The 26,460-nt window shown below is 38.5% G+C and overlaps 1 protein-coding gene across 50 annotated transcripts in view; it reads right to left on the bottom strand.

Annotated features, from left to right (window-relative positions):
- The window catches only part of TRDN (triadin), a 409,007-nt gene that overhangs the window by 186,473 nt on the left and 196,074 nt on the right, over positions 1 to 26,460 (bottom strand). For all 50 annotated transcript variants that reach the window (XM_069599059.1, XM_069599060.1, XM_069599070.1 and 47 more), the window contains 2 exons: positions 18,721 to 18,780; positions 16,841 to 16,900 (listed from right to left, as the gene is read on the bottom strand). In XM_069599059.1, the coding sequence (XP_069455160.1) occupies positions 16,841 to 16,900; positions 18,721 to 18,780 (120 nt within the window). The remainder of the gene's footprint in view (positions 1 to 16,840; positions 16,901 to 18,720; positions 18,781 to 26,460) is intronic.

Raw genomic sequence — 26,460 nt, 5'->3', positions numbered from 1 at the left:
TTTTGGGCTCCAAAATCACTGCGGATGGTGATTGCAGCCATGAAATTAAAAGATGCTTACTCCTTGGAAGGAAAGTTATTACCAACCTAGATTGTTTTTCCGACTAAGGTCCATCTAGTCAAGGCTATGGTTTTTCCTGTGGTCATGTATGGATGTGAGAGTTGGACTGTGAAGAAGGCTGAGTGCCGAAGGATTGATGCTTTTGAACTGTGGTGTTGGAGAAGACTCTTGAGAGTCGCTTGGACTGCAAGGAGATCCAACCAGTCTATTCTGAAGGAGATCAGCCTTGGGATTTCTTTGGAAGGAATGATGTTAAAGCTGAAACTCCAGTATTTTGGCCACCTCATGCAAAGAGTTGACTCATTGGAAAAGACTCTGATGCTGGGAGGGATTGGGGGCAGGAGGAGAAGGATGACGGAGGATGAGATGGCTGGATGGCATCACAGACTCGATGGACATGAATCTGAGTGAACTCCGGGAGTTGGTGATGGGCAGGGAGGCCTGGCGTGCTGCGATTCATGGGGTCGCAAAGAGTTGGACACGACTGAGCGACTGAACTGAACTGAACTGATGGAATAGGAAAGTGGATAGGTGAATGTGGGTCTGAGGGAGATATCAGAGCTGGAGACATACATTTGAGACTCATTATCTTAAAGACAGTATTAAAACCATGGAACTGTATGAGGTCATATAAAAAGTGAGTACAGAGAAAGAGACATAGGATTGAGCCCTGGGCTGCTTCCACTTTTCAGTGCCAGAAAGAAAGGAAGGAAACCAGCAAAAATAGACCCAGAAGGAATGACCAGAATGTTAAAAGGAGAAGATATTGTCCAAGAGGCTGAGTGAAGAAAGAGGGATCAGCTATTAAATGCTCTTGAGAACTGAGAACTCACATTTGGATGTGGTGATGTGGAGGTCAGCAGTGCCCTTAATGAGAACTGTGTGAGTTCAAAAGCCTGCATACAGTGAGTATATGCAAGACTGGAAGAAGAGTGTGGGCAACCCATAACAAGTTTAGTTTCTCAAGGGGATTTGAGAAATGGGACAATAATCTGAGACAAATTGCTGTCAACAACAGGATGTGTGTTTTAATGTATAAGATATGTTATAGCACATTAAAGGCTGCTGGGAATGACCAGTAGAAGTCAAAATGAATTTTCAGAGCAAAGAATTTGCTGGAGAAACATTCCTGAGCTAGCAGACCAAAATAGCTTATTGTGCACAAGTGCAAAAGTTGTTCTTGTATGAACATTTTACTGTATTGTATTGTGTTGCACTGCATTTTATTCAGCCAAGAAGGCAGAAGCTGTAAGGAGATGGATGAAGTATGTTAGTGGATTCCATGGTCAGAGTTCATGAAATCTCTCTTCTAATTTTAATTTTCTAAGGGAACTAGCACACTAGATGTTCAGCTGATAGAGAAAAAGGGTGAAAGGGTGAAGAATGATTGAAAAGGGGAGAAAAGCTTGGAAATAGTAGCCTCAGAAAGGAGACAGTGAACTCTTAGGCTTCCGTTCCTAAAAAGGTAACAGAATCACTTGGCAGCACCATTTCAAAAGATTCAGTATTTACTTGAAAAATGTCCACTGAACCACTGGAGGTGAGACATAATAGAGCAATAATAGGTAATATAAATTTCTAATCATATAAATATAGTGAATATACCTATTTTTAGGAAGAAGAGGGCCCAAGTATTTCAGCTATTCTTTTAATAGACATATTTCACATATTTTATATTGCCCTTTTTTTTTCCTCTCTGTTCTTTGATTTGCATAACTTGAGTATGTACCCAACTCTACATCAGCACAGTATCTTTCAGGATAATTATTTTTATCTGCCTCTGATTCTGAGGTATTTTAGTAATGGCCTTTTCATTTGTTCATCTTTTTGACTTTTTGTTCTATGATAAGATAGCTAACAGGACTATGATTGACTTACATAATTGCTAATTTTTTCTCCTAAAACTGAAATTGTTTCGAGGAAAAAATACTTTTTTTTGATTACAGAAGTATTATACATCCTCCACCATGTCTTCTTCATAAGTAACAGGCAAACTTCCTAAAGCATAATCACACTTCATATTTTCCAGCTTGAAAACTCTTGTTGTCTGAAAGCTTTGTTTCCCCTATCTTTTGCATCACAATTGTTATACTATCCTTTCTACTTTAAGTTCATTCTCATTGGAGTTTTCCTTCTGAGATGTTTCAAGATATTTCTTTACCCTGAGGGCAATTAATCATTTTTCTATATATGTTGCATATTTTACTTCCTTTTTTCATAGTGTCTTGGGTTTATGCAGACATTAATAAAACATACTCTGATTAGATTCAGAATAATGGTTTATGCTATAGCAGACAGACAGGAAAAAGAGTCTGAATTTAGGTTATATACAGTGAACATTTACTATGACCTCATTTCCTAGAATCAACTCTTGGCCAGTATTTTTTTTTTTTTAAATAATAATCACCTCGGAGTTTGACAAACAGCCAAATTAAAATCGTTTAAAAAAAATACTGCATTTCAAAAGTTAATTCAGACATGAGTTTAATTTAGCCTGATATTTAATTGTAAAAAAATACAATCTTATGAGTCTCCTTAAATTTAACATAATTATTCTCCTTGTAAGATTAACCTCCACAAATCACAGAGACATAGCCATTCTTCTGCTTGAACACTTGGAATGTTAGACTTCATTGACTGAAAAGACTTCTTATATTATCTTGAACATCCCAGAGTATCTTCTTTTAATTTCAACCATTGAGTCCTAACCCTCAGGGTAGTAAAGAGAAAATACACCTAAATAGGAGAGCACATTAAAGTTCTAAACATGGTGATGCCCACTCTGGTTTCTTGTTTCCATATTAAATGCCTACATTCCCAAAGTAGTCCAATATGAATATAATCCAGTTTATTTTTTTTTAATCTTTTCTAAAATTAAAGACCCTTATCCAAGGAAGGTTCTAATATGATAAGATACACTGGAAAGACTTCATTCTTTACTCTAGACTGTAATGTTCTGATTGATGAAATCCGCCATTTCATTTGCTTTTGGGGGGCTACATTATATTACATTAGTCTGTTTTGAGTTGCTTTCTAAAACACTTAAGTATTTTCTTCATGAATGGTAGCTAAAAATATTCCTTATACTATTATGTACATAAATTAAAAAATAAAATAAATTATCCATATTTCCACTAGCTAGAAATAGCATCTTGAAGGGAATTCTTACATTGTTGGGCTTTTTCCTCATGTAGTAACTATTCCATTTCATTGTGGTGTTATTATCCTAATTTAGTTTTGAGGGAATCAACTTCATCCTTCCAATCTCAGTCCAAATATCTTGGACAAATTATTTAATTGTTCTGATTAAGGGATAGGACCTATGGTCTAAGCTAAAATAATCAGATTATTCCTTCACTCTCATCACAAAGGTTAGCTCAGGAAAAATCCATAAGGACCAATATGACTCAATTCAGGTTTTCTGTTTGAGCTCTCAGGAAGCCAGTCTATTCTTTTTCTCATAGGACATGAATAGGAGAGGATGCAGGGCAGGCCATATCTGATAGGGCCAATTTGCAACCACGTGGGCCAACGTCAAGGAAACAGAGTCTAAAAATGAAGCGAGATAAACCTCCTTCTAATGATATCATTTGACCCCTAGGTCAAGATGAACTCAAAGACACTACTTCACTCTGAAACTGTATTTGCAAAAACCAATAAATTCTCTATTTCAGAGGGTCTGCCATTTGTGAAAGTAAGTATCTCTAGTGATAAACCACTGTTAAAATTTTATGAGTTCCAGTCTCTTGGCTGTTTAAACATATGATAAATGCATCTAGGTTATTACATAAGCCTGTGGCATCCCTGTTCTAAATCTCTAATGGGTACCAACATATTAAAAGAGACACAATTTCTATACTTACACTCAGTGTGAGCTCTTATATTTGCCCTACTGTGATAGCATTCACAAACTCTTATAAATATCTATCTGCCTCTTTTCTAAGGTCTTTGAGAACAAGAAACATTCAGAAAACGAAGATCATGGCATCCAGTCCCATCACTTCACGGGAAATAGATGGGGAAACAGTGGAAATAGTGTCAGACTTTATGTTTTTGGGCTCCAAAATCACTGCGGATGGTGACTGCAGCCATGACATTAAAAGATGCTTACTCCTTGGAAGAAAAGTTATGACCAACCTAGATAGTATATTCAAAAGCAGAAACATTACTTTGCCGACTAAGGTCCATCTAGTCAAGGCTATGGTTTTTCCTGTGGTCATGTATGGATGTGAGAGTTGGACTGTGAAGAAGGCTGAGTGCCGAAGAATTGATGCTTTTAAACTGTGGTGTTGGAGAAGACTCTTGAGGGTCCCTTGGACTGCAAGAAGATCCAATCAGTCCATTCTGAAGGAGATCAACCCTGGGATTTCTTTGAAAGGAATGATGCTGAGGCTGAAACTCCAGTACTTTGGCCACCTCATGCGAAGAGTTGACTCATTGGAAAAGACTCTGATGCTGGGAGGGATTGGGGGCAGGAGGAGAAGGGGATGACAGAGGATGAGATGGCTGGATGGCATCATGGACTCAATGGACGTGAGTCTGAGTGAACTCTGGGAGATGGTGATGGACAGGGAGGCCTGGCGTGCTGCGATTCATGGGGTCGCAAAGAGTCGGACATGACTGAGCGACTGAACTCAGCTGAACTGAATCATGTCTTTTGGGGCTTCCTGGGTGGCTCAGTGGTAAAGAAACTGCTTGCCAATGTAGGGATGCATGGGTTCTATCCCTGGGTCAGGAAGACCCCCTGGAGGAGGAAATGGCAACCTACTTCAATATTCTTGCCTGGGAAATCTCCTGGTCAGAGAAACCTGACAGGCTACAGTCCATAGCCTCGTAAAGAGTCAGATATGACTGAGCACGCACACACCACATCTTTTATATTGCAATGTCTCTAATAGTTAGCAAATTTCCCTTGCAGATGTTATGCACTGATTAAATATTTGTTGAGTGAAAGAAGGAAAGAAGACATAACTTCTACAAGAAAAAAGAATCAGACTTACATCTTCTTTATTTCCTCCTTTCTTAATGCCTAGCTGCAATATGATCTCAAGAGAATTAGAACAGGAAGAAGAAAGAAAAAAAAAGTAAAAGACACTAAGGCAATCTACAATCAGCATTTCCTAGAGCTGGAAAAGATGTCAAGTGGTTAAAGACAGTGAGTTTTATCTGGTGAACTTCTTAGTGCCTTTAGTCTATTACTAACTAGTAAGCTCAGCCAAGATACTCAACTGCTCCAACCCTGAGTTCCCTTTCTATAAAACAGGTTTTATAATACCTACCTCAAGAGTTGTAAGGATTAAATGAGAGCACAGTGAATAAATTTAACTGTTATTACTATCATTTTAAAGTGCTTTGATAAAAATAACTCATATTGGCTGTGCTAAGTCACTTCGGTCATGTTCAACTCTGCGATCCTATGGACATTAGCTAGCCAGGCTCCTCTGTCCATGGAATTCTCTGACAAGTGGGTTGCCATGCCCTGAAGAGGATCTTTCCACCCCAGGGATCAAACCCACATTTCTTAAATCTGTATTGGCAGGCGTGTTCTTTACCACTAGTGCCATCTGGGAAGCCCTTTATATACAGTATGTATATGTTAATCCCAAACACCTAGTTTATTCCTTCCAGGATTATTATTCAGAGTACTCTGTCTTCCAAGGCTTCTTCCATTAATGTGACCTGATCATTCATGAGAACACTTGTGATGGGCAAGATCCTAAGAGGGTCTCCAAGATTTTCTGCTTCCTTGGTGTTCAGGCCTTGCATAGTCCCTCAGTTGGCATATACTGTAAATTTCCTACCGTGGTTATGTTACCCGGCACATGCATGCGTGTTTAGTTGCTCAGTTGTGACACCATGGACTGTAGCCCGCAGGTTCCTCTGTCTATGGGATTGTCCCAGCAAGATTATTGGAGTGGATTGCCATTTCCTACTCTAGGGGGTCTTCCCCACCCAAGGTTCAAACCCACATCTCCTGTGGCTCCGGCATTAGAGATGAATTCTTTACCACTGAGCTACCTGGAAAGCCCTCATATTGGCACAGCTTACTAAGTTATTTTGAATATCTGCTTTTGGAATTCCAAGAGAGATGGAATTGAGTAAGATATCATTTTGAAATGTTTTAAGCTTTACTTTTACTGAAAGAAAAATCTTGAGGATTTTTAGGATGCATGATACAAAAAAAATTACTGGGCATTTTGCATCTATATGCTAAAATCACAAGGGAAACTCAGGCTATATAATTTTCCAATAAACTGGTTAAAATTGTCCCATATAAAAGAAACCGTTTCTAATATTTCACTTCCTGTTCCACTCTGTATAATCTCATTAAAATTTAATTTATGGTGTTTAGAAGAGAAAATGTTTTAATGTTAAGTTTTGTTTTTGTTTCTTGTTTCTTCACAAAATAATTCATTCTGAATATAAACTGTGATCAAAATAATTTACCTAATATGGGTACAGGAACTACTTAAATATGATGATATGGATGCATACAGGGAAGAAATAGTCTATTTATTTATTCTTTTTCTTATGTATTTCAATCCTTCTTGTTGAAAAAACTTCACAGATCAGAACACAATTCCCTCATACTCAAGTTTAGGGTTGATTTTATTTCTGTCTTCGTTGAGAGGGTCGTCTGGATTCTTCATAAGAAACATTAAAAAGATTTAAAAATAGTCTCTTTGTATACTAGTTTACTTTTTCCAGGCCTGAATAACATTTTTTCCTGAGTAATTTTTAATATGAACTTTTTCCCTTTCTGAGTTTTAAAACCTTATTTTAAAATTCTTTTTTTTTAAACCAAAACTCCTTTATGTCCTTTCTGCTTTGAGCCCAAGCACACTTTTGTACTGTTCAAACGAAAGCTAGAACATGGGGGCTTATCTCAGAGATCCCACAGCATGTCATGACGTTAAATCCCTCTGAAGTATTTTAGCTTCTATCCGGCTAATCCCGATGTGATATAAGGGGCAATCTAGGATCATCAGAGGTAACAAGTTAGCTGACTTTCCAGTACAAAACTTTTCAGTATAAAATTCATCCTCAAAAGAATGAGCAACTATTGTCTTACATGATTTCTGTGATTACAAAACACTGGAAAATGGATTCTCTTGACTTCAAAGCAATTCAAGCATTGTAAATGTTTTCAATATAGTCAGGCTGCCATCATCTGAACTCAGACACCTAATCTATTTGGGAATGAAAAGCTTACTTAAAAGTAATCTACGCTTGCCCTGTAATTTTGGAGCAACCTGAAATCAAGGCTTGGAAGTACTAATTAGATTAGGTCCTATTTATGCCAGAGTCCCAATTATTTACTTGTCTGAACAGTTTTTAAAATAAGTTCATCTAGAACATTCAGTTCAGTTCAGTCACTCAGTTGTGTCTGACTCTTTGTGACACCATGAACCACAGCATGCCAGGCCTCCCTGTCCATCACCAACTCCAGGAGTTTACTCAAACTCATGTCCATTGAGTTGGGAATGCCATCCAACCATCTCATCCTCTGTCCTTCCCTTCTCCTCCCACCTTCAATCTTTCCCAGCATCAGGGTCTTTTCAAATGAGTCAGCTCTTCACATCAGGTGGCCAAAGTATTGGAGTTTCAGCTTCAACATCAGTCTTTCCAATGTACACCCAGGACTGATCTCCTTTAGGATGGACTGGTTGGATCTCCTTGCAGTTTAATATAATTGTTCCAATATCACTCATAAGTGTGTGAAGTATCTGTATAATTGATATTAACTGGTAAATTGCCACAGAATACACAGAACCCTAAAAAAAATTATTCTAGATTTCAAATTGTCTAACAAATAATGACAAGCTGATGCATTTGTCAAATCTTGCCCAAGTAGGTATGTACAACATACAAAATTCAAATACAAGATAACTTTATACAATCAAGTACTTTTCAAATATAAAAAAAGATGGAGTAAACACAAAAGCTATAATCTTCTCAAAATACAAGTTTGGGAAATAGAAGGTTGCCCTTTTAAACTGAAACTTAACAGTGAACACATATGAAAGATACCATATATTATCTTGCCAACTATATCTATATCTACATACGAAAATATTTAAAAATTATTTTTAATTAAAAATAAATATATTGTCACAGTCTGTAAATTATTTTGAGCTCTGTTAGGTAGAAAAACATATTACAAAAGCTTCTTAAAGTAAAATATGATAGCCTATGTTTGGTAAGCATAGTTTTTAACACTATGTTCAAAGCTATAAGGCTCTATCAAGTATTTTCTGCAGCTTGTCAATGATAAAGGACGATCCTCTACGGAGAAATCAAACAGCTAAAGGTTTTAGTTTGTTCAGAATTTAATAGCATCTGCCTCACGGGGCTTCCCTGGTGGCTCATATGGTAAAGTGTCTGCCTGCAATGTGGGAGAGCTGGGTTCAATCCCTGGGTCAGGAGGATACCCTGCAGAAGGAAATGTCAACCCACTTCAGTAGTCTTTCCTGGAAAATTCCATGGATGGAGGAGTCTAGTAGGCTACAGTTCATGGGGAAGCAAAGAGTCGGACATGACTGAGCAACTTCACTTTCTTTCTTTCTTATATAGTAACTGAAAATATTCTATGGAAATAGATTTGATTGTTTCATTTAAACAGCAGAAGTTGGATTAATCAGATCTAGTTAACTTACCACAAAGGTATTTTAATGTAAGTTCTAATGGAGTAATATAATTGAATTATTTTTTAAAATTAATTTATTTTTAATTGAAGGATAATTGCTTTATAGTATTGTGTTGATTTCTACCAAAGATGAACATCAATCAGCCATATGTCTACCCATGTCCCCTCCCACTTGAAATGAATGATCCTTTAAATACATTGCTGTATTTCACAAACTTACCTTTCGCCATTCGGTTATGACCAACCTAGATAGCATATTCAAAAGCAGAGATATTACTTTGCCAACGTCCGTCTAGTCAAGGCTATGGTTTTTCCTGTGGTCATATATGGATGTGAGTTGGACTGTGAAGAAAGCTGAGCACTGAAAAATTGATGCTTTTGAACTGTGGTGTTGGAGAAGACTCTTGAGAGTCCCTTGGACAGCAAGGAGATCCAACCAGTTCATCCTAAAGGAGATCAGTCTTGGGTGATCTTTGGAAGGACTGATGTTGAAGCTGAAACTCCAATACTTTGGCCACCTGATGCAAAGAGCTGACTCATTGGAAAAGACCCTGATGCTAGGAGGGATTAGGGGCAGGAGAAGGGGACGACAGAGGATGAGATGGCTGGATGGCATCACCGACTCAATGGACATGAGTTTGAGTGAACTCCGGGAGTTGGTGATAGACAGAGAAGCCTGGTGTGCTGTGACTCATGGGGTCACACAAAGTCGGACACAACTGAGTGACTGAACTGAACTGAACTGAAGCATCAAGGACACAAATTTTCTAAAACTGAGTCTTTTAATTCAGAGTGTATTACTATTGGAGTTTTAGTTTTACCACAACAGCCTCCTAATCTTAAAATTGTTTATCTTGTAAATGTGTACCTTCCTTCCTAAGGCAATCTAGATGAATGCTTCTCCATAATTTGAAAATAGCAACTTTTTACTACTGGAGTGTCTGTGGTGCTATCTCTAAATATGGCAGATTGTTCTTCTTTCCTATGAGCTTATCAAACAATTAATTCTAAATTATCTATCTCTTATGTTTTCAGTTATACCTCATCCCTTTAAGCATCAGTCTCTCACAAATCTGTTTATCAGGCACTAAATTCACCTCCGAAAGCAAAATTAACGACTCTTTACTCCTTATACAGTCACACACACTCATATAAAAGAAAGAAACTTACTACTTTCTTCTCGTTTTTGCATCTCCATTCCAATCTGGATTTATCCTTTCACTGCTCTTGTCTTTTCTGTCATCACATCACAACTTCTAAGTAACATTTGCCAAGTTGATAATTTTTAACTTCTTGAAACATCCATTTCTGAAATGTCTCTATTCCCAAACCCTTCTGCTTTTCTTTTAACCTCTCCAGCAATTCCTTTTAGTCCCTATTACTTTATTTTCCATTTTCTAATGTCTAGATGTTGGGAATTCCCCAGGTCTTGATTCTGTATTCTATTCTCTTCTTTTGACACAGTCTCTCCAGGTGATCTCATGTGTTCCCAGGACAATAATTGTGATCTACATGGATTGCTGTTTTTATGGTTTTACTTCGGAATCTGCTCTGAATTCCAGACCCAACTCTCTGTTTGGAGTATATGGGCTGTGGAGCCACACTGCCAGAGTTAATGTTCTAGTCCTGACATTTACTAACTGTGTGTCTGAAGCAAGTCATTATCCTCTTTGTGTCTTGCTGTGCTGTGCTTAGTAGCTCAGTCAATTCCCAATCTTTGCAAACCCCATGAATGGTAGCCCACCAGACTCCTCTGTCCAAAGAATTTTCCAGGCAAAAATACTGGAGCAGGTTGCCATTTCCTACTTCAGGGGATGTTCCTGTCCTACGGATCAAACCCATGTCTCTAGAACCTCCCACATTAACAGGTGGATTCTTTACCACTGCACCACCTGGAAAGCCCCTCTGTGTCTTGACAGCCTCAATTTTATAAGGACTATAATAAGAGCTTATTTATTTCTCATAAAGATTGAATGAGTTAGTATGGATGCTGCTGCTGCTGCTGCTAAGTCACTTCAGTCGTGTCTGACTCTGTGCGACCCCATGGACGGCAGTCCACCAGGCTCTTCTGTCCCTGGGATTCTCCAGGCAAGAATACTGGAGTGGATTGCCATTTCCTTCTCCAACGCATGCATGCATGCTAAGTCGCTTCAGTCATGTCTGACTCTGTGCGATCCCATGGACAGCAGTCCACCAGGCCCCTCTGTCCACGGGATTCTCTTGACAAGAATACTGGAGTGGGTTGCTATTTTCTTCTCCAGAGTTAGCATGTATAAAGTACTTAAAATAGTTCCTGATACAAAAGTTGAGAAAATGAAAAGAAATTTGGGGGGATTTTCTGGTGGTCCAGTGCCTAGGGCTCAGCACCTTCAATGCCAGGACTAGTTCAATCCCTGGTCAGGGAAGTAAGATCCTTCATGCTGCATGGTGTGGCCAAAATTAAATTAATAAAAATTTAAAAAATGAATGATGCTGTGTCACATATACCTGAAACAACACACTTGAATTCTAGGTGTTTTCCATCACAGCTGTTTTCATATAGGCTTCCCCATTTCAATAAATAACACCATCTTTTCTTTGGTGCACCTCTTCTCTTTTCTCCCTCTAACCCTATTATCTAAATGGGAAAGTATCTGTATTAAATACAAATCAAAACATTTCTCTCCACTGTAAACCCCCTTCAAGAGTTTCCCATTACACTTTTAATAAATTCAAACACCTATGCATGTCCCAGGTAGTACAAGTAGTAAAGAATCTGCCTTCCAATGCAGAAAACTCAAGAGACATGGGTTCGATCCCTGGGTCAGGAAGATGCCCTGGAGAAGGAAATGGCAATCCACTCTAGTATTTATTGCCTGGAAAATTCCACGAACAGAGGAGCCTGGCAGGCTACACTCCATGGGCTTGCAAAGAGTCAGACAGGACTGAGCACGCACGTGTACATGTCCCTGCATATTCTGACCCACTGTACATCCTCTCACACAAATCATACATATACACACCATCATATACACACCACATGCACACATCACACATAGATGTCCCCATCAATGGCTGGACCCTTCCAGTACACTGGATTACAAACAAATGTCTCTGAGAAAGGCCGATGAACCCATTGTTCCCATTGTTATTGCCCCAGATTTGTTTCCTCCAAGTCACTTACCCTGTGTTGTACGTGGACATTAGGTTTTCTTAGTAAATGTATGCCTCCCATATCAAACTGTAAGCTCCATTAGGCCAGGACTTAATTGGTTTATCCACCTTTGGGTATACTAAGCCCTTGGTACAATATAGGCATTTAATGACTATTTCCTGTAGGAATGCATGTAAGAATAAATGAATGATGTCATCCTTTTCTAGTAGCTTATTTCAGAAAAGTTAGTCTGGTTTTTCAGGATCCTTTTTATTATTTATACTTTTATTCAGATAATTCTTGGGGAAAAAAATCATGTTGCTACAGTTTATGTAGAGAACAAACTACATTTGTGTGTCTCGTGAGCACCTTAAATTGCCCAATTTTATTATATTGTTTGATTGAGCCATCTTTTGTAGCTTTTAGGGGAACTCAAAGATAGGTTTAGTCATTGCACAATTCAGGTCTTCAAAAACATTTCATATATGAATTTTATCTTCTACAACATTTCTGAAAGAATCTTTATTACAGACACATTGGATAGCCTCTTTCAACTTCCATTCTTCCCTCCTTCGAATTGGAAAAATTGGAATGCAAAAAAACCAAAAAACAAAAAAACCTGTCTTCTGGACTCCCTTGCAGCATAATAAATTTTATTATTTAGATGCTCCTATAGGAGACTGAAAAAAGGCAGGAATGCTTCTGCAAACAAGGCCATTTTGATGTAAGTAAGTGGCTGAGTCTGACCTCAACACTTTCAGTATCTAGTCTGTGGCTGTGAAAAGACAGGTTGAAGAACAAAGCAGTTTCCTGGCCAAGTGATAATCCTTGTTGCTCCATAATCCAATGTAGTCTCTTGATACCAAGTTTTCCTGTCCTTACAACAATTTTTTGTGCATCCAGTTCCCTGTACATAACCCCTACCACTTGTATTAACAAGAGTGGTATGTATATCTAGCACTTAAGCCTGATACAAACATAAGGAAGATTTTAAGTTTTTACTTCTTTTCTTCTTTGCTTTTTTAAAAATGTGAAACATATCTCATAACATTATAAAAATATCTTGGTGATTTTTTTTTCATTTCAATCGATATTTTTAGAATGGCATATTTGGGTTTTTTCACTATGGACAATTTCAACTATATACAAACAAGAAATTATTATACTAAATCCCAATGTATCATTTATCTAGTTTCAATTCATGGACTGGCAACTTTATATCCTATAAAATCCCACCTATCTTTTCCCTAATAGATCACTAACAAAGTGTGATTTACCAGTTTCATGCATTGGAAGCTCTTTTATGAAACAATAGAACTTAAGCCTTAAATTCATTTGCATCTATATAATAGTAAAATATAAATGTAATAAAATAAAATAATAATATAACATATAAATATGCTATATAATCATACTAATATGAAAGTTAATAGAAATATAAGAAAATACTGTGATAAAACCCACATATTAAATAAGCCTGTAGGCATATTTTACATCTTGCAGATTTGCTACTATTTGGGACTAGAATAATGTTATCAGATGTTCTGCTGTGTTCTTCTAACTATTTTAGGAAGAAATAACATATGAATTGCAGCTTTTAAAGATTCTAGGTTATTCTCAATTTCTCTTGTTATCTCTAGAAATTTTTACTATTTTCATAATCAGCTTCAAACTGGTTGTTTTTAAAGCATATTTCTCTCACATGAAAATCTAGCTGGAGAATTATTAAACTCTGAAAAGAAACATGGGCTTCCCTGATGGCTCAGACAGTAAAGAATCCACCTGCGATGTGGGAGACCTGGGTTGGGAAGATCCCCTGAAGGAAGGCGTGGCAACCCACTCCAGTATTCGTGCCTGGAGAATCCCCATGGACAGAGGAGCCTGGCAGGCTACAGTCCATGCAGTCGCAAAGAGTCAGACACAACTGAATGACTAAGAACAGCACAGCACAAAAAGAAACATGAGTTAGAGATCAACACTAACTGAGTATCTCTATCTGCCTGTCTGTCTGTCTCTCTCATACACATATATACAAACACAATTTTGAGTATGTAGAAGTTGTGTTACTGCTCAGTTGCTCAGTCATGTCTGGCTCTTTGTCATCCCATGGACTGTAGCCCACCAGCTCCTCTGTCCATGGAATTTCCTAGGCAAGAATATTGAAGCAGGTTGCCATTTCCTCTTATAGGGCATCTTCTCAACCCAGGGATTGAACCTGGATCTCCTGCGCTGGCAGGAGGATTCTTTCCCACTAAGCACCTGGGAAGCCATTTGGAGGTTAAGATCTTGCAAACAAATAACTTGTGCATATTTTAATCAGAAATTTGAACTGATTGGTAAAAGCCAATAGTATTTCATGCAATTAAGTGTAAAAATGACATATAAACAAACTGAAAAATGATTCCAGGGACAAGCTTGATTTTTCCACACTTGCTGAACAGCCCTCCCCAGATATGCTGTGCAGTCACCCACATCAGTCCGTGCTTCAGTGGATGAGCACTGGCCTTGCAGGTAAGGATACTGGCATAATTAGTTCTGCTGCCAGTGGTGTACAATCTCACTCTGACATGACTGCTGTGCTAATAACACAGGTCTCCCAGTAGCAGAGACATATCAGATTTTCCCATCACTCTCTGAACAGAAAAGTGTGGTGCCTTTCCCTTCAAAACCAAAATTCAAATCAAAACTACCACCATATACACACCATTGCATTTTCCCGAAAGTATTTTTTAGGATTTTGCTTTTTCACACCTGTGATAAAGACTTTGACAATTCTAATTCAAAACTTTCCTCTGCAAACGCTTCAGTAAAACTGATGGCCCAGGTAAAACCGCGTTTCTCTTTAGCACTCAATCATATAGCTGTCACAGATACAGTGATCCAAGCAATCAACTCTCAGTATCATCATGTGGTGAGAACTATGTTTCCCTTTCTTATGATAATGTTAGGGGAAGTTCACTGATTGAAATCACCTACCCTGGCCAGGCACCATAGTAACCATTTGCTTGAGTTGTTTTACAACAGGAGGTTCTGGTAAGGAACAGGGAACTAATAAGGCTCCACCAACCGGAAGAGTTCGGGAAAGGTCAAAAGGAGACACCACATGTCCAACCATCTCTCAGAATCCTTCTCTCTGGCATCCATCTTGGCTACGCCAACAGGAAGGACTTGAGTCAGAATGATTGGATAAGGACAACCAGGAAACTAATCCCATTACCATAAAACCTGAGACTGTAAGCCATGTGGCAGAGTAGTTCTCCTGGGTTCCCTTACCCTACTGCTCTCCACCCTGGTGCCCTTACCCAATAAAATCTCTTGCTTTCTCAGCATAAGTGTCTCCTCGGACAATTCATTTCCCAGTGTTAGACAAGAGCCCAGTTTTGGGCCCTGGAAGGGGTCCCCCTTCCTGCAACAATAAGATATATATTTCACTAGAAGAATAAAGAATGCTTTAAACAAAACAAGATAAATGAATGTTCAATAATAAAATTAATATAATAATAATAATTGAAATTCAAAGTAATTGGCACTCAAGTCCTCAAATCAGAGAACACATGACTATCTCTTCCTGGATTATTTCATAAGCCTAGCAGTCATGTATTTTACAACGTTTTTACCCTACTTATAGCACGATGTAGAGGTTTTCTGTAATTTCTATTTACTACTTACTAAGAGTAATCAATGTCTAGTTTGTCATCCTATGATCTCCTTTTTCTCCTTTACCACATCTTTTTTCCCAACCAACGCTATTATTTCCTAAAAGAAGTCTTCACTAATGGCATCCAGCCCACTTTACTCTCCCAACACCATGTCCTACCTTGGAGCTTTCTTCAATTTAACCTTCATTTAAGCTTACCTACTGACTCATTTTCAATGGCATTGTTTTCAGCTTACTATCACACAGGGAAGATCAGGAAGTCTCATTTGCTTTGTGTTAATATAGCTCAGAGGAATTCGTTTGCTACCCCATGCACAAAGGCCCTAAGAGATTTGCATTTTAATAGAGGACAATTCTTTCATAATTCAAACAAATGGAGTTTCTCTAATGGTGGAATTTCAAGCATCACTGACAGTAGTGGAGGAAATATTTGGGGTGAAAGTACTTACACCAAACAATAATGTCTGAGACTACTATCTTTTCCACCTAGATTTAAGCTTAACTGGAATAAAAGCAGATATTCATGTTTGAACAAGAGTAAAAGCAGAAATTTAAAGCAAAAATCTACACTGTTGAACAACACTATTTCTTAATAGAATGCATTATTATCTTTGTGTTCTTCACTTCTCATCTTTGTAAAGTTATACTATGTAGCTCTTCCCAGTTTCATTATGTCTTGACAAAGATGGCCTTAAAGTTCTCCTCAGCTTCACTAAACTTAGACAGGCACCTTTTGGTCCTTAGGCTCCTGACCTTTCTTTTCTTGCAGCATTTACTTTAGAAAACTTGTAATTGTAAATTATTTTTCTACTTTTTCAAGACATAAATCTTCTTAAAAGCCTTCTTTCAGTTTTACAACCTAGAGTGCTTTTTTCAGAGATGTGGAAGCCACTTCTTTGAAATATAATCATCAAGAAAGATAGTACATCCATCTCCAGGTTCTGTAGGAGAGTAGGAACCTAATTCCCTTGGGAGCCTTGCTCCAAGTTGCAGAACTACTCTCTCGCCTTGAAAATAAGAAAAAGTTCACTCTGCTTCTGAGTAAGCTCAATCAGCAAACACAGATGGCTTACAATCCTCCCACCCTTTTCCAGCTCTTAAAAACTCTCTTGCTTTGGTTTCAGTGAAATGGAGTTCAGAATGCTTTCTGGTCTCTCTCTCCTATTGCAATAACTTTAAATAAAGTCCTATCTGTTTAACCTTGTACTGAGCATTTTTTGCTTTGGCATCCTGTACATGGACAGATTCAAGTACCTATATTAAATCTGTTTAGACTGCCCCGAGATTCCGTCATTAACGAGCATCCTGAACATAGTCCAAGAAAGCAAAGAAAGTACAATACCTTTTTTTTTCACATCCATGGCAGTTTCCTTCTCAGTTTTCATTTTGACATCTTCTTTTTCTGGCAGTAAAATGAGAAAATTATAAACATCTGTTTGCTAAGTTGCTTCTGTCCTGTCCGACTCTGTGTGACCCCACAGACAGCAGCCTACCAGGCTCCTCTGTCCCTGAGATTCTCCAGGCAAGAACACTGGAGTGGGTTGCCATTTCCTTCTCCAGTGCATGAGAGTGAAAAGTGAAAGTGAAGTTGCTCAGTCGTGTACAACTGTTCGCAACACCATGGACTGCAGCCCACCAGGCTCCTCCATTCATGGGATTTTTCCAGGCAAGAGTATTGGAATGGGGTGCCATTGCCTTCTCCTATTTCAGGGCACATTTTACTGCTATTAACATCCAATTTATCTCGTATAGAGTGATTCTAAATTAAAGTCAATGGTCATGTCAAATATGAGTGAACTAGCATATTCAAAAGCAGAGATATTACTTTGCCGACTAAGGTCCATCTAGTCAAGGCTATGGTTTTTCCTGTGGTCATGTATGGAGGTGAGAGTTGGACTGTGAAGAAGGCTGAGCGCTGAAGAATTGATGCTTTTGAACTGTGGTGTTGGAGAAGGCTCTTGAGAGTTCCTTGGACTGCAAGGAGATCCAATCAGTCCATTCTGAAGGAGATCAGCCCTGGGATTTCTTTGGGAGGAATGATGCTAAAGCTGAAACTCCAATACTTTGGCCACCTCATGTGATGAGTTGACTTATTGGAAAAGACTCTGATGCTGGGAGGGATTGGGGGCAGGAGGAGAAGGGAACGACAGAGGATGAGATGACTGGATGGCGTCACTGACTCGATGGACGTGAGTCTGAGTGAACTCCGAGAGATGGTGATGGACAGGGAGGCCTGGCGTGCTGCGATTCATGGGGTTGCAAAGAGTTGGACACGACTGAGCAACTGAACTGAACTGAACTGAGCACTGTAACAGAACAGTAGTTTTGGTGTGCTTTCCTTTCAGGGAAGGAACAAGTTTTCATTAAGTCAAAAAAATAATCTCTCATGATTGTACGGATATTAGATAGCAATGTTAATTATGATATAATCCAACAGTTTTTCTAAAGGGCATTAAAAGGGATATATTGAATGTTCTCTGGGTTATCAGGCCACCATAAGCATGTCAGAAGCTCAGAAAAGTCTTGAGATCACTTGGGACTTCAGATGCACTATTTGAAAAGGTCATTCAAAAAGAACAAAATAGCAAACCAATCAACTAGTTTCTTTCCCATATATTCAGTAATTTGCTCTTTTGATAGACCATTTTATTAAACTAAATTAAATAGTAATAGTGACATATATATATAATCAAGAGAAGTAATGAAGTAGAATTGAGTATCATTACTAAGGAAAGAAAAAAATAATCAGTAACACATTTTAAGAGTGTTTAGGCTTGAATTTTCTTATAAAAATTATCAATCTCAACTTTATTTGAAATATTTGTTAAAAACAGTAACTAAAATTGTTAAGGGAATTTCTTTCCTAGAAAACAACAGCTTTAACTGTAATATTACAAATGGATACTAATTAAGATATGTTAGCTTTAAAATTGGAGAAGGCAATGGCAACCCACTCCAGTACTCATGCCTGGAAAATCCCATAGATGGAGGAGCCTTGTAGGCTGCAGTCCATGGGGTCGCTAAAAGTCAGACAGGACTCAGGGACTTCACTTTCACTTTTCACTTTCATGCATTGGAGAAGGAAATGGCAGTCCACTCCAGTGATCTTGCCTGGAGAATCCCAAGGATGGCAGAGCCTGGTGGGCTGCCGTCTATGGGGTCGCACAGAGTTGGACACGACTGAAGCAACTTAGCGGCAGCAGCAGCTTTAAAATTGCTTACCTTTCTTTCTTGTTTCAGAAGTCACTTTCTTCTCAGCTTTCTTCTTTTCTTCTTCTTTTTCTAGAGAAGAAATTTAAAACATTCCCTTTAGGAAAATTTAGTACAAAAGGAAAATCAAGTTTTAAATAAAGGATTACTATTAAAGTTAATTCTGCCTCCAGATAGTTCTGTGACTTTGAGCAAGTGATTTAATCTCACTAAGCCTTATTTTCCTCTTTTGTAAAATAATAGTACTTCCTTTAAAGTTATACAATGTTTACAAAACATTCTGCACAGGGGCTGGCTCACAGCAAGTGCATGCAATGGTAGGCTGCTAATATTCTTTATAAAAAGTGAAAAAGATAGTTCAAGCTTTCTGAACCAAATAATTGTTTGTCTAGTGCCTAAAGTAAGATATTAATACTGGAAATTAAAATATAATTTCAGAGGAATGATTTTGCAGATATGCTAAAAGAATTATTTTGTTTTCATATGTTCAGTCTCCTTAGAAATTATACATTAGGCTGTTGTGTGTGTGTTAGTTGCTCAGTTGTGTCTGACTCTTTGCGACCCCATGGACTGTAGCTCACCAGGCTCTTCTGTCCATGGAATTCTCCAGGCAAGAATACTGGGGTGGGTAGCCGTTCCCTTCTCCAAGGGATCTTTCCAACCCAGAGATTGAACCCAGGTCTCCTGCATTGTGGGCAAATTCTTTACTGCCTGAGTCACCAGGGAAGCCCACAGTAGGCCATTAATGATATCTACTTTGATTTTACTGTTTTTCAAATCTGCCTCTTGTCAACAGACATTTGGAGTCTGGTGACATTTGTCTGGCACTGTACTGGGGACATAACTTCCACTGCCCTTTCTGAGTGGCTCTATCAATCAGCGTGCTCAGACTATCTTTTCACCCAGAGGTTGCAGTAAAAGTGACTGACACGTAGAATGGTTTGACAGTTTGTGGGGCCTCTAGACTTCTTCATGGAGGATTTCTCTTTCAGATATCTGGGAAAACCTTGGTCTGAGGGGCAGAAGGAAACTCAAATGGTGGCCAGCGATAGCCATGTAACAACTAGACATCCCTGGACATTTTTCTGGTAAGTGCTCTCATTTCAAATAACAAAGTCAAGCAGAAGTACACAGTTGTTAAAATGGAATATCAGTACTTTTAGGTGTGAGGCAGCTATAAACACAGTTAATGTCGGAAACTGACTGATTTTTATCTTCAGTTAGTAGTACGATTTACCTTATATTTGAAATACCTTTCTGTTTGCAATTTGTCTCCTCAACTCAAGTATAAATTCTAGGCATTCAAAAATTATTATTACCCAGAACTATTATGAGATTGTTCCTATGCTGAAGAAATTCAATGTGTAGTTCTAGTATGAATGCTTCAGTTGCCTACTAATGACTGCATCTTATTAAATACAGGAATTAATTCATTCCCTTAGGTATAGAGATTTTTTTACCTACAAGATCAAACACAACCCTTTCTTTCAGTGTCAGAAGTATAATTTATAAAGAACCTCTTTTCATGACTCTTAGAGATAAGTTGGTGTGGTAGGGAGAAATATATTCACACTCTGTCTAAATGTATCTACAGTATACCATTACAACTCATCTAATCAGAAGTAGAAAGTCAAGAAGTCAGATTTTGATAGTTCTAGAATCAGAAATAAACCCAGTGAATTCTACTTTGCTTTTTCCTAAAGGTTTATCCATATTAAATATGTAAATCATGCTTAAAATTCTGAATAAATATACTTTTGATTTAAGTAGCAGTACTTTCAGCTTCTCTGGGGGAAATTTTACGTTGCAGGAAATTTTCCATCCTATCTAAATAGATACATATGCCAGACAATTGAATTGGCATTTGCTAATAAACATTACCATCAGATGCCACGTGTCAGAAAAGGAGTCAATTAACACAGAGACTAACTATAAATATTTCCTAGCCTATCTTAAAAATCAGTGCCATAGTCATGATAAGATCACAATTTAGTATCCAACTTAGTATCTGAGTCTCTAAGTTTCATAATGTAGATGAATAAATATTTTATTGAAAAGTTCATGACAATTAGTTCATCTTATATTAAACTTGGGAATGAAAGTAGGTATTTGAGGCCATGAGATGGAAGACATTCTTTTCATTTTTTTTTTTAAAGAGAATTACCTTGTGTAATAAATTCTACCCTTTATATTAATATAGCTGGGATTTTATTGTAGTGATACAGTATCCTTGCTTTAGTTCAGATTGATTAATGCTTCCATTATACACTCTTCCTGTGATTACGGCCATACACTGAAAGAGTCATGAATAAGAACAGAAATCCACAAAAAGCAGGTATAAATAATGTACTTTAATAACATTTTTATGAATTAGACCTTTAAGCTGTCATTATGGGACTTACTTTATTCATGGTTAATTTATTTAAAATATCAACTTCTGAAGATCCCTGCATTTCTTCAAGTACTACCATCTATTCTCTATGTGATCTGGCAGCAGAGAAATTAAGTTTTTCATTCATAAAAGGTACAACAATTTAATTATCTCCTTCTTGGATATAAAAGGAATCCATGTTTCTTATATGAAGACTCTCTTTCCCTTGACATTTTTCTCCTTCAGTAGTCAACAATACTCCTTTCTTTCCACCTGACTATGCACCCACATATCCAATTTCCTCCTCATGCTCTCCTCCAATTTGTTTGCTGTTTTGTTAGTAACAGCGAGAGAAGAGTTAGGACATTTTATATCACTGGTTCTCAGAGGGTTCTCAATTAAGTGTGTCCATAGAGTGTGAACTATCAGTATAGTGCCTTTCTCTGAGAAAGTGTCATAGGCTGGGAAATGATGGCTCTATCTGGTAGGGATCACAGGAAAGACTGGCTGAGAGAGAAATCCTCTCCACCATAAGCAGCTCTGAGCCACAAATATGTTATTAGCTTCTGCATAAATTAACATCAGATGAAAGAAAAATTAAATGACTTACTTTTTACTTCCTAAGCCCTTACAATGGGCTTTTCTCTTGCTTTTAAATGTTTTTATGCCATCTCAAAGCCAGAGAATACACAATAGTTAATTATAATTGTAAAGCTTTTGAAGACGCCTGTTCCTAGCAAAACGAGCAAACAAATGCAAATGCTTCATTTTCATCTTATGTTTTGTTCTCCCCACTCATGCCTTTCTTGCGTAGAGATTATCCAAAATTTACATGCTTTTGTAACTCTCTGTGGCCAGGATTGATGTATTCTTGGTCCCAGTTAAGTAAATAAGGGCATGCTTCTTTCATAACAATGCATTCCAACACACCTCCTCTCTGTCACCTTGTTTCTTTAGAGTGGCAGAGGCTGACCTGGAGCCCCAGTCACAGTACAGCATGGAAAACTTCACATAAACAGATAAGCTCAGTTACACTAATGACTATCAGAGCTTTCCATTGTTATCTGCAGAGAGGAACGAAACAAGGGGCGATGGAAGGGTGCTAGCACGGCTGACTTTGGTCCGAATTCTGTCTCTGGCCCCTTCTGGTTCTGACACTGCAATGTGCCGTAACACACTGATCTCCATTTACCTCATTTGAAAAATGGAGCGAGCAAAATCTACCTCGCCAACTTATTGTGAAGAAACTGAGCCAAAGTGCTTGGACAAGAGTGGACGTTCAAAAAAAGTACGGACAGCATATATTCCTATATTTTTGAAACAATCAAAATCTGACTACATAAAATCTTAAGTTTTTCTAAGTGTGACATTTGTTGATCTGAGTAAATGCACATTAATGCTTATTTTTCTGTGTTGAGGGAGGCTATATCAGGAATACTATATATTGTGAAACTTTGAGAAAAAAATAGGAATTAACATGCTATGAAGGGGCATTGGGTTGGAATGAAGAAGTGGATTCCAGTTATTCTATAAATAGTAGTTTCTGCATAATGCAACTGTAAGCAAATCTGTCTTCAACCATAAAAGGCAGGGGGAATGAGTAGAATATACTCAAGTCTCTCTTCACTTGTCTATTCCTTTATTTCTCCAAGTAAGTATGTCTCATCTTGCATCTATTTCTTAATTTTTCTGAGAACAGTTAACTTAAAAAGCTTTCAATTTGTAAATAGCTGCTTATGTTCTCTGACTGCTATGGCTTAAAATATTTTAAGGCTAGAGAAAAGTCCATTTTTAAGTCTTAATGAATATGTTTGTTTATGTGTATGCATTATATATGAATACATATATACATGTATATAAAGTCATATAATAATAAGGGTCAGAAAAAATACAAAGCTAGGTTTAGAGGATTAGAGTATGAGGGAATGGTAAGTGGCTTTTTTTTTTTTTTTTTTGAAAGGGAACAGGGTTATACCTTTTTGAATGAGCACCATTTCAAAAGATGCTTGAACAAAACTAGGGAGAAGAATCTTCCTGCAGAGGAAACATATGTGCCAAGACCTTCAAAGAGGAGCATTCTAGCTATATTTGAAGAAGAGCATGGAGACCAGAGTGGCTGGAGCAGCAGATGTAGGAGGGGAGTGGGAAGAGAAATGGTCAGAGATGTAGCTGGGACAATCACATCGAATCTTGTTCACAATAAGAATTTTCCATTTTATTCTGAGTAAGGTAGGAAGTCACTGACAGGTTTCAGGCAGAGTAATTGTATTGTGATGAGTTATGTTTTAAGAGGAATTTTGGCTGCTGCTGAGTGGTGGGTGTCAGTGTCCAACTAGATAGTGTGACCATGTTGCGATGAAGACTAAGAAAGTAAAAGGATTCAGTAATAATACTCTTCTTCATGTTTTCCTCCCCCCCCCGCCCCCCCCCGCCAATTGCCTTCTAATTTTGTCTGGGATTCTTGAAGGAATGCAACGCTATAGACACATGGTGGGAGTACCTCTCTTTACATTGTAATTAGGTTACTGTAATAGTAAAACTCTTCACTTGAGTTATATGGAGTAAAGGAAACTGGCTTTTCAGAACCTGAATCCAGTCTTTCCCTTGACTTTTGCTTTAGTGAATGCTGAATTTTTCTTAGAAGTCAGTTTTTCTCATTATCAGCTACTAACAACAATTCACAACCAGAAATACTAGAGCATTTTCCAGTGACTGCCCAGAGCCTTATATAAACAGTTGGTTTATGTCAACAAATCAGTAAATGATCAGGTAACCTTAAGTCAAATCCTTTGCCAGGGTTTGAATCTTAAACTATTCCTTCAAGGAATTTTGGGTATGATATTAACAAGGGATAAAGTTTACAGTTACAACATGGATTTAAGGGCATTATGGGTGGAGACAGGGTGGCTCAGATTGTAAAAAATCTGCCTGCAATGTGGGAGACCTGGGTTCAATCCCTGGGTCAGGAAGATACCCTGGAGAAGGGAATGGCTAACCACTCCAGTATTCTTGCCTGGAAAATTCCACGGATTCTGGTGGGCTATAGTTCATGGGGTTGCAAAGAGTTGGACCTGACTGAGAGACTAACATTTCACTTTCATTAAGGGACATAGTTCAGTTCAGTTCAGTTCAGTCACTCAGTTCTGTCCAGCTCTTTGCGATCCCATGGACTTCAGCACGCCAGGCCTCTCTGTCCATCACCAACTCCCAGAGTCCACCCAAACCCATGTTCATTGAGTTGGTGATGCCATCCAACCATCTCATCCTCTGTCATCCCCTTCTCCTCCTGCCTTCAATCTTTCCCAGTATCAGGGTCTTTTCAAGTGAGTCAGTTCTTCGCATCAGGTGGCCAAAGTATTGGAGTTTCGGCTTTAGCATCAGTCCTTCCAATGAATATTCAGGACTGATTTCCTTGAGGATGAACTGGTTGGATCTCCTTGCAGTCCAAGGGACTCTCAAGAGTCTTCTCCAACACCACAGTTCAAAAGCATCAACTCTTTGGCACTCAGCTTTCTTTATAGTTCAACTCTCATATCCATACATGACTACTGGAGAAACCATAGCCTTGACTAGATGGACCTTTTTTTGGCAAAGTAATATTTCTGCTTTTTAATATGCTGTCTAGGTTGGTCATAACTTTTCTTCCAAGGAGCAAGTATCTTTTAATTTCATGGCTGCAGTCACCATCTGTAGTGATTTTGGAGCCCAGAAAAATAAAGTCAGACACTGTTTCCACTTTTATCCCATCTATTTGCCATGAAGTGATGGGACTGATGCCATGATCTTAGTTTTCTGCATGTTGAGCTTGAAGCCAAGTTTTTCACTCTCCTCTTTCACTTTCATCAAGAGGTTCTTTGGTTCTGCTTTAATTTCTGCCATTAGGGTGGTGTCATCTGCATATCTGAAGTTATTGATATTTCTCCTGGCAATCTTGATTCCAGTTTGTGCTCCATCCAGTCCAGCATTTCTCATGATGTACTCTGCATATAATGGAGGCAGCAGAGGCCCAAACCCAAGAGCACCACATGAAAGCGCAAAAGCTGCTCCTGGGAAAATGGTATGTGAATTCTGAGATGAGTATGCAAGTTACTCTCAATGCCAGCCAAAGGAGGTGCCTGCTGAGTGCCTACTCCTGTCCAGTAGGTAAAGGCTGACAACTCTTTGTGAAACAGTACCATTCATGAAGTACATGTCCAAAGGAATCCAGAGCTAATTAGTATAAATCCAAACATTTTCAAGATACCAGATTATGGACACTTCTTTAAGCTTCAAAAAAGACTGTGGAAACGTGATCTCCATGTTTCAAGGAAGAGCCAATTCTGACTCCATGATGGATATGTTTCTTTGATTTTAACCTTTGCTTTTTGTTGCTTTTATTATTGTAGTCATAATGCCCGCCTCAGGGAACTCTACCCCTCTGCCTGATTATTAAACTAAAAGTGCCTCTGTTCAGCCTTTGTTCAGCTCATAGGGAGATAATATGACTCTGCTATTGTTGTTCAGTCACTAAGTCCTGTTGGGCGTTTTGCGATTTCATGGACTCCAGCATGCCAGACTTCTCTATCCTCCACTATCTCTCAGAGTTTGATGAAATTCATTTTCATTGAGTCAGTGATGTCTTTAATCATCTCATTCTTTGCTGCCCCCTTCTTTTGCCTTCAATCTTTCTGAGCATCAGGGTCTTTTCCAATGGGTAGGTTCTACCCATCAGGTGGCCGAAGTATTGGAATGTCAGCATGAGTCCTTCCAATGAGTATTTAGGGTTGATTTCCTTTAGGATTGACTGGTTTGATCTCCTTGCTGTCCAAAGACTCTCAAGAGTCTTCTCCAGCACCATAATTCAAAAGTATCAATTCTTAGGTCCTTGGTCTTCTTTATGGTCCAACTCTCATATCAGCATATGACTACTGGAAAAACCGTAGCTTTGACTATATGGATTTCTGTTGGCAAAGTGATATCTCTGCTTTTTAATATGCTGTCTGACCCTGCTTACCTGTGAATGGCTCCAAGAGTAAGTTCAGTCGCTCAGTTGTGTCCGACTCTTTGCGACCCCATGAATCGCAGCACACCAGGCCTCCCTGTCCATCACCATCTCCAGGAGTTCACTCAGACTCATGTCCATCGAGTCCGTGATGCCATCCAGCCATCTCATCCTCGGTTGTCCCCTTCTCCTCCTGCCCCCAATCCCTCCCAGCATCAGACTGTTTTCCAATGAGTCAATGCTTCACATGAGGTGGCCAAAGTACTGGAGTTTCAGCTTTAGCATCATTCCTTCCAAAGAAATCCCAGGGTTGATCTCCTTCAGAATGGACTGGTTGGATCTCCTTGCAGTCCAAGGGACTCTCAAGAGTTTTCTCCAACACCACAGTTCAAACGCATCA

This window comes from Ovis canadensis, chromosome 8 (genome assembly GCF_042477335.2).
Source record: "Ovis canadensis isolate MfBH-ARS-UI-01 breed Bighorn chromosome 8, ARS-UI_OviCan_v2, whole genome shotgun sequence".
In the NCBI taxonomy this organism is placed as follows: domain Eukaryota; kingdom Metazoa; phylum Chordata; class Mammalia; order Artiodactyla; family Bovidae; genus Ovis; species Ovis canadensis.
The sequence above is the reverse complement of the archived record's forward strand: the minus strand, read 5'-3'. Positions and strand labels throughout refer to the sequence as shown.